Source organism: Vicia villosa, unplaced genomic scaffold (assembly GCF_029867415.1).
Source record: "Vicia villosa cultivar HV-30 ecotype Madison, WI unplaced genomic scaffold, Vvil1.0 ctg.001170F_1_1_3, whole genome shotgun sequence".
Classification (NCBI taxonomy): Eukaryota; Viridiplantae; Streptophyta; class Magnoliopsida; order Fabales; family Fabaceae; genus Vicia; species Vicia villosa.
The window spans coordinates 167,169-176,612 of record NW_026705516.1 but is presented as its reverse complement, the minus strand read 5'-3'; the positions used below and the strand labels follow the sequence as shown (position 1 = coordinate 176,612).

Here is a 9,444-nt window from a genome sequence, read left to right as displayed (position 1 = left end):
CGGGCAACACGTGAATGGTTTAAGGAGTATAGTAAACTGAGTGCAACTGGTCGATAAGTTTAAGTTTGTGAAGAGTAGATTATATGCAATACTTGATAGTTTCTTCTATTTGAAGAATGTATTCTTTTTGTGTTAATATTTACTTTTTCATTTCATTATTTAAATTCATTCAAAACCAAACTCATAACTAAGAATCCGTCGAACGGCAATTCGGTATCACCAATCTCTGTGGACACGATAAATTCCCGGATAAATATTTCCAAAACTTTTGTTGCTTGCCGCTTTACCGCTCCAACACCCCTCCGCCGTCACTGCCACCACTGCCCTCTCCACAACAACAACCCATCTCACTTCGCCTTCCACACTTTCACTTCTCCTCGATGTTGTTCATATGAGGAAAGAAGATGTCCAGATTTCAATAGCCACAACTCAGTAAAACCCTAATCCCCAAATTCATTTTATGTTATTCTTTTCTTTTCTTTTAATTGATATTGTTTCAGTTGTTGAAAAGAATACATATGAAGAATGTATTATTGGGATGTTTATGAATTTAATCATGTTTCTGAAATTTTGGGATTTTTGTGGATTGGAAATTTTCATGTGTCAATGGGATTTTTTTGAATTTAATCATGTGTTATTGAGATTTTTCTGAATTTTAAATTTTAAAAAATGGGAAAAAGCCATGTCATTTGTCACGTCTGCAGACCTAAACGTCTGTTTGTAGTAAATAGACGGAAATGACTAATGTGCTACGTTTTTAAGACTTAAGGGATTGATTCAAACTTTTTAAAAGTTAAGGGACCATAATGGACCCCGGGACAAAGTTAAGGGACGAAAAAGAGTATTTTCCCTTGAATAAACAATCTCAATGAAAAATGTTTTGTAAATTGGTTCAAGAATGTTTTCAGATATGCATCTCCAAATACACCCCAGAAAAGTATGGAGATGAATCGCTAAAAATATCACTGAATGGTTAAATAAACCATCTCAATGAAAAACGCTTAGTAAATTAGTTCGGGAATGTTTTAAGATATGCGTATTCGACTATACCCTAAAAAATTACATAGATGCATTTCTGAATCAATTTTTAACAAAATTGATTTACAGATCAGATAATTTAAAGTGCGTCTAAAAATATATTTACAAAGACTCCTAAGAACAAACTTTGACTTTACTGAAGTATAGATTATTGTGTTTTGTTAACGAGGTTAGAAAAGTTTAATTAAATATCAACACTTTTCTGTCCTAAGAAATAGATTTACATAACCCTAAGTCACACATCATACGAAGACAATCAAAAGTTTAAATATCAACACTTTTTCTGTCTCAAAAATTAGATTTTTACACACAAAAATTCAACCACAAACAGGGTAAATAATGAAAGTATGTTTATACAAAACTCAAGTCCCAAAACATATGAAGAAAATCAAAAGTCCACTTTAACAATATGCCTTGCTTTTCAAAAGCTCGATATCCATCCTTTCAAACAGCAATAAATATTAATTAAACAAAAAGCAAGAAATGAGTAATGTTTAGAGGAAAAATAGAAATGCTATGAACAAACAAAAGGTATGCTTGTATTTTTACAGAATGAGTTGTGTTAATCCATATAAATGAACCATTAAAACTCAACATAACCAGGAATGTTAGAACCGAAGCTGGTTAACGTTCTGCCTTAAACTTAGACAAGCTTTTCACTTATATTTCATCAATAGATTAACCGAGCTAGGTTAAGCCAGCTCATTCAAAATTAGAAATGTCATGTATTTCTTATTCATAAATACTGTAACTATCTAAATGATACTAAGAAATATGAAAGTAAATTGTGATTTATGGGCGAGGTTATATGACAGGTTTTGATGCAACCTACTTAAAGGTTGCTACAAAATTTCAAATTACATTACAATAATTGTACAATGATACAGAGAACGCGGACGTGGAGTAAATGAAGATGCATCAGCCCACTCATCTAAGAAAAATCTAGGGCTAGAAGCTATCAATCAGTTTTACCAACCAGAATCGAAAGAAGGAAAAAAACTACTATCAATCAATCTTCTTTGAAGTAAGAAACTTCTTGATGATATCAGATTTCAACTTGCACCCAAAAGTATGTGTTTTTATGACTATGCTGTCAATGTCTTCCTCCTTCTTTTCATAAACGTAGAAAGCTATAAACGTTAAGGTAAGTCCTGAAACCAAGACAAGAAACAAACTAGTATCATTCTCATCCAAGCATTGTGAATTCAAATAAAACAAACAGCATGAGACAGAAAAGGGGAGAGTACCTATAGTATACAAGTTATGAAGTGAAAATGCTCCCAGGAAGCTAAGAATGAGCATAGAGAAAACAACCTATTGATTACAAGGGAGAGATGTGTCACTATATATGTAAGATTGACTACGTATAAAATTTGTATGCTAGAGATTTTTGTGTATACCTTGAAGAACAACACCGAATTATTCCCTTCTGCGATAGATTTTAAAGCACTCACAGCAAAATTCCAAGATGAGGCTACTCTGAGAGCAATTCGATTTGACCTATCTTCTGATAAGTGAAACCATGATGGGGGCATTTTCTCAATAGTGTACCCCAATCTGAAAAAGCATAAAATGCAACTAAAGTTAGAACTTGTAGTTTCTGAGACAGATTATTTCCTAAATAAGGAATTACTCTGCACAATCAATTACATTTTTACTCTGCAACATAAAAGGTTAATTGACAATCTGGTAAACTCATTGGTAGACAGTTTACTTACATTTTTGCAGGAAAAATGCCATGAACGAATAAACCGATCGATGAGTAAATTAGAAGCTTTGCAAGAGCAGTAATGAAGGTATTCTCAGATGCAATGAAGTTGACATATATTGCTATCAAGACTAACAATATGGTGAAAGTTTGCTTTTTATCCTTCCAAAGTAAAGTGTCCGCAACTGCAAATTGTAGATCAATTAAAACTACTAGATAGATAAGTGAAAACTGTAATACAACTCTTAGCATTAGCTAGTTACACTGATGAGTTTGTATAGTAAGTAGAAGATGCCAAAGCTGAATACACAAATAAGTGATCCCCGATAAAAAAGTTTAGGAATGATAATGGATTTCGTTAGAAATACCAGCTCCAGAATCTGAACTTTCCAATTGCTTCAGTCTTCCTAGAGACTGTCCGTCAAAAATATACATGTTTTATTACAGTTTTAAAATTTCAAATGCAATGCTACATAACATGATAAGATATATGGAATCCTAAACTTCAACTTCCTTATGTTATATCTGCAATTTTAACCTAATATTTATCTTGGAATATGTCTTTCACATGTCTGAAATCTGCAATTTTAACCTATTAAGAGTTTCAAAGCCACTCGGCCTTCCAATAAAATAATCGAAGAGCAGTAGCCATGTGTCTACTTTACAACAGCAAAATCAAAACAAAAATGGCAATTCCAGATATCATAAACAAATATGTTAGAAGAGTATCGTCGATTATTCATACCTCTTCCACTTCCAAGATAGACAGAAGCTTTGGAAGGACCTTCTCTTTTAGACGTAACTTGATTTTCAGCCCTCAAATGTGGGTATGATTCAATTGTCATCCGCAAGCCTTCCTGCAAGATAAAGTATAATCCCTTAATTACATGTGAAGAACACCGTGCAAAAAGTAGGGTTGACATATATACTCAGTGCAATAGATGTAATGTAAAAACCTTTGTTCCCATAAACATCATACATTTTAGAATCATGTCCCATACTTGATTTCTGAAACATGTTTAGATGAGTCTTAACTCCAAATTATCAGTAGTTTTGTGTTATTGAAATTAGTGAGCATCTCATTGTTTTTTCAAAGCAAGAACAACAATATAATCACATGGTTCGTGCATGAAATTAGCAACATCAGACTTTGATGAAATTTCTAATCAACTTTTATGATTGTCACCATTTGAGCATCTCAATAAAGTTCAGAAGCAGAAATGTGGGGAGTTAAAACGGCACAAATACTTTTCTGAAACGTCACAGAACCTGTAGAGTTACAACGGGTACATAGCCAAGGCAATCCTTTGCTTTTGAGCTATCGTAAGATCTGGTGCAAGATAAGAGCCTTATTCTTGACGGGGTTAGCTGAGGCACCTTCATCCCATATGGGCCAAGAAGCCTATATATCAACTCCACCAAATGTGCAATTGGCATGACAACAAATGCAGGGATCTTTATTCTTGGCCTGCAAGTTACATATCTCAGATAACAAAGGAAAGATACTGACCGAACAGCACCATAAATCAATAGTTAAATTTGTATTTGTTTATTTGGAAGAAAAACCAGAAACGCATTCCTTATCCCTCAAAAAAATAATGTAAATGAGTGTTTGTTTATAATAGAAAACCAATATTCTCATGGGTATAAGAAATAACTGTTAAGTGTGAGTTAGGCTAAAAAACACGATCAAGTGCTTATATTAATTAAGGATGCATTTGGATAAATAAACAACTTAATTAAGAATGTATTGAATAAGTGCTTCTTATATAAGGATTTATGTATAAGCTATTTCTAAAATCAAAGTGTGAATATAGTTAAATTATTTTCATATAGCAGTTGTAAACTATAAGTCACCCTGGAGGGCTTATTGAATTAAGTTAAAAACAGCTAAAAAGATATCATATGCTATTTTTAGAAGTTCCCTCAAATACTTACACAGTTGTTAATGCCATAAGATAAACCCAAATTAGCTATCAATTGAAGAAAAAGAAAGATCTAAAGGTTAACAGTAAAAAAGAAATCACCTTTGATATCCAAGACCTTCCAAAATCAAAGACATGAATTCCCAAAACTTTATAGGTTCCATATTTGTGATGAAGTATGCCTATATAACAAATACTTATCAGCATGACAACACGCTAAAGTAGTTGCGAAGTTTACTAAACTTAATATGCAAAGCTGATCATCGGGGAAAAAAAGTTTAGCTAGCAAGTATTTGCCAACGAATATGTTTTTCATGTTTCCTCATTTGTCCAAATAAAAATATTCTACTTTTCGACATATTAGCATCATTCAATAAAGAGGGTATACCACTGAAGAATAAACAATGATTCATCGAAGAGCTTCGCTGTCCAAAACTTATTTTATATGTCTATTAACTTTCCCTTAAACACACAACTAGAACATTACTAAAAAAAGTAATATGGTACCTGTCCTGCAGCTTTTTCGGAAACGCTTCCCTCTGAAGCTAAAGCTCGATCAGCACATATATGGCCGTGCGCCACATTTTCAACATATGTGAAATCATATACATTATTGCCATCACCAATAATGAACTGGTAAGATTATAATATAAATCATCAATGAAAGGTTTAAGAAAGTTTCTGCTAATAAGTTATTACACAAACACATTGGTCCCCCAACAAGTTTTTCCATATCCCTTTTCTTAATATCATTAAGAAAAAACAACAATTTTGTTATCAATCTAGTCCAATTTTGTTCTTGTGGTTAATTTTATATTCAATAAAACATATCTAGAATATCCTAATAAAAATGAAATTTCCATGACTGTTTGGTTAGTTATTTAAGCAATAAAAGACGTCAAACATTTACCAAAAGAACGAACAACAACATTTACCTTGGATTTCCCCGCCCTGGCAGCATCAACCAATGACGGTACCAAGAGTTTATCACCAGGTCCAAAAATACTGCTAGGGCGTATGCAGCAAGTTAGTAGTCCACCAGTCCCGTTAGCCTTAATAACCAACGCCTCACCCTCCGCTTTAGTTGCCGAGTAATGATCGTTATGCTGGAAACAACAATAGGATTCAAATCAAGATTCCAGACCATAACAAACATTTCAAATCTACTTCCACCCCAATTGCTATATTCCATCATTATCATTATAATATATGTATAATATAAAACCTCTGTCCATCCATCTCAAGTTCCAATCCAAGTCAAAAAAGAACTGAGAGTTGAAAATAATAGTAGGTAGAGTATATACCTTAGGTGGATAAGGCAATGATTCATTTCCATTATGAACTGCGTTAACACCGTCAAAAACAACACTAGGAGAACTAGTATAAATGAGTCTCTTCACTTTTAACTCCACACACGCTTCAATAACATTCTTTGTTCCTTCAACAAGAACCGTTAACCATCTAAGTTAGATCGAAAACAACAATTGTTAACACAACAATAGAATATCCATGTTTTACAGTTTTTACCTTCAACACTAACTGAATAATGTAACTGATAATTATTAATAGAAGAGTTCGGAGCAGCCATGTGAAACACAGATTCAACTCCTTCAAACGCTGCATAGATTAAAAACAAATTAACAGTGATAATTATCAATCAATCTATGTAGAAAATTATTTTGAAGATACCTTTCAAGAGTTGAGCCTTATTGCGAAGATCGACGGAGACGTATTGAGCACGACCGGAGTGTAGAGCTTGACCGAGAAGGCCTAATTGTTCAGAGGGTTCGAGTTCAATGGTGGGTCCCAAATCGGCGATGCGTATGCAGTAGGTGTTTAATCGGATTAGCATTTCCACTAAATGTCGTGCGGCAAAGCCGCGGCCTCCAGTGACCACACACCACGCCTCATCAGCCGCCATCTATTGGAATATTGTTTGTCAGTTATGGATCCGGAAGTCGTAGAGAAGAATGAGTAGAAAGAGAGAGTGAAACAAAAACAGATCCAGTGAGAATTTTAGCTCGTGGAGTTCGTGGCGGTTAAGTGAGAAGGAAGGGAAAAATCACTGATTTGATTTTTAATTAAATTGTAGGAAGCCCGTGATTTTTAATTAAATAGTAGGAAACCCGCACGGGTCTGGCGGAACTTCACATTACAACTTAAAAAGTTCTTTTATTTATATATATATATATATATATATATATATATATATATATATATATATATAATCAAAATGCAACCCAAACTTAGTCATGTTAATTCCAAAAACTTAATATATCTATAACAAAGAATGAGTAACATTAATATATTTATAACTTATAATCATTTATCAAATTTTAATTCACGTGTTAGGAATATCAAACATAATATAAGTTATTATGTCGTTCATAAATATTCACGTAATCTCAATTATATATTAATAATATGTACCAACTTCATATTTATAATAAGCCGTATAATTATTTTTATAACTTCAATTTTATAAAACAGTAACAAAAGAAATAGTTAAAAGATAGACATTAAAATGATAAATCAATAATTGGTATCTCATAGATACGTTCACATCTACCCGTCTATTATTTTTATAAATTCAATTTTATAAAACAATAACAAAAGAAATAGTTAAAATATAGACATTAAAATGATCTGTCAATAACTGTATCTCATAGATACTTTCACATCTACCCGTCAATTCAGATGAGTTAAGAAACCACATTTGAATCCAAACTAGTTAATTCTTAAAAAATTTAAACCTAATTAAGATATTAGCTCATTTTCCCAAATATAAAAGGTATGACAGCTCCCATCAAATGCTTAAAAGTTTCTACATTTAATGCATATTATTATAATATAACAAATATAATTTATAAGTTTAAAAAAATAAAATTTTAATTAAAAAATTAGACGTAGTTAGAGAATAAAATTTATTAAACCTATTTGAGATATTAGCTCATTTTTTCAAACCTAAAATGTATGACAGCTCACGTCAAAATGATCTGTCAATAATTGTATCTCATAGATACTTTCGCATCTACCCGTCAATGCAAATATCTACCCGTCAATTCAGATGAGTTAAGAAACCCATTTGAATCCAAATAAGTTAATTCTAAAAAAAACATTTAAACCTATTTAAGATATTAGCCTATTTTCCCAAATATAAAATGTATGACAGCTCCCGTCAAATGTTTGAAAGTTTATACATTTAATGCATATTATTATAATATAAAAAAAATATAATTTATAAGTTTAAAAAAATATAATTTTAATTAAGAAATTAGACATAGTTAGAGAATAAAATTTAATAAACCTATTTGAGATATTAGCTCATTTTTTCAGACCTAAAATGTATGACAGCTCCCGTCAAAATGATCTGTCAATAACTGTATCTCATAGATACTTTCACATCTACCCGTCAATTCAGATGAGTTAAGAAATCACAGTTGAATCCAAATAAGTTAATTCTAAAAAAAATTTAAACCTATTTAAGATATTAGCCCATTTTCCCAAATATAAAATGTATGACAGCTCCCGTCAAATGCTTAAAACTTTCTACATTTAATGCATATTATTATAATATAAAAAATATTATTTATAAGTTTAAAAAAATATTATTTTAATTAAGAAATTAAATATAGTTAGAGAATAAAATTTATTAAACCTATTTAAGATATTAGCTCATTTTTTAAACGTAAAATGTATGACAACTCGCGTCAAATGCTTAAAAATTTCTATGTTTAATGTATTATTATAATTAATGTATTTTATTTTTTACATTTTTATATAGAGTCAAAACTTATTTTTGATGCGGTGATAAAACTTTATATTATGTGTACTAATTAAATAAAATGATAATATATAATTGTAAAAATGTAAAAAGAATGACAATTTTCTATTTTTCATAATAAATTTATGTATGTTTCTATCATAATTGTGTCATGTTCTTTTATCATATACAAATATTTATAACACTTTTTAGCATAAATAATAATTTTATCATAGAAAAAACTAACATTTTTTAATAAATTAAAATTTTAATATAATTTATTATATTTTAATAGTAGTTTTAATTATAGTTAATGTATTACTAAATTTTAAAAAGAAAAACTTAAATAAAACTTTAGTAAATGACTAAAATATTTATTTTAGTAATAAAGCATAAAATATTTATTTTTTGTTGGATAATACTCTTTCTAATTAAATGTAAATTTACTATCAACATCTTTTACGATTAAACACAATAATTGGAAGATTTTAAAATTAAATTAATATATTATTTAATTGTAAGATTTTAATTAATAAACACAATATTTGAGATATTAGCCCATTTTCCCAAACCTAAAATGTAAATGCTTAAGGGTAAGTTTGATTTGCAAAATATGAAGTACTGGACAGAACAGTTACAGAACAGTACAAAATAACTTTTTGTATTGTACTGTGTTTGATGGTTACTAGACTGGATAACTATTTTCTCGATTTTGCTTGATATGTCTATGCATCAAACAAAATAATATAATTTCTAATATAATACTATTTATTGATATATAAAATATAATATTTATGAATGAAAATATTAAATAATAAGGAGGAAAAAAGATGAAGAAATAACTTTTTTACTCTACTTTGTTTAATATGTTTATGTAGCAGACAAAATAATATAATTTCTTATATAATTTTTTTTATTAATATTTTTTAATCAAAATATTAAATAATGAGAAGAGAAGAAAAATAATTAATTGAGATTTTTTTCTCTACTTTATTTGATATGTCAATGAA

At 30.1% G+C, this 9,444-nt stretch overlaps 1 protein-coding gene across 2 annotated transcripts; it reads right to left on the bottom strand.

Annotated features, from left to right (window-relative positions):
• Positions 1-1,908: 1,908 nt before the first annotated feature.
• Positions 1,909-6,779, bottom strand: LOC131633737 (3beta-hydroxysteroid-dehydrogenase/decarboxylase-like). Of its 2 annotated transcripts, XM_058904425.1 has the most exons (12): positions 6,361-6,779; positions 6,199-6,288; positions 5,976-6,109; positions 5,607-5,777; positions 5,179-5,304; positions 4,774-4,853; positions 4,016-4,214; positions 3,492-3,603; positions 2,757-2,931; positions 2,439-2,595; positions 2,286-2,352; positions 1,912-2,189 (listed from the first exon to the last, which is right to left on the bottom strand). In XM_058904425.1, the coding sequence occupies exons 1-12, from the start codon at positions 6,590-6,592 to the stop codon at positions 2,044-2,046; spliced, it is 1,689 nt and encodes a 562-aa protein (XP_058760408.1). In that variant the 5' UTR covers positions 6,593-6,779; the 3' UTR covers positions 1,912-2,043. The 2 variants fall into 2 exon arrangements, with proteins under 2 accessions (XP_058760407.1, XP_058760408.1); XM_058904424.1 differs by having other exon boundaries at positions 1,909-2,352.
• Positions 6,780-9,444: the final 2,665 nt, after the last annotated feature.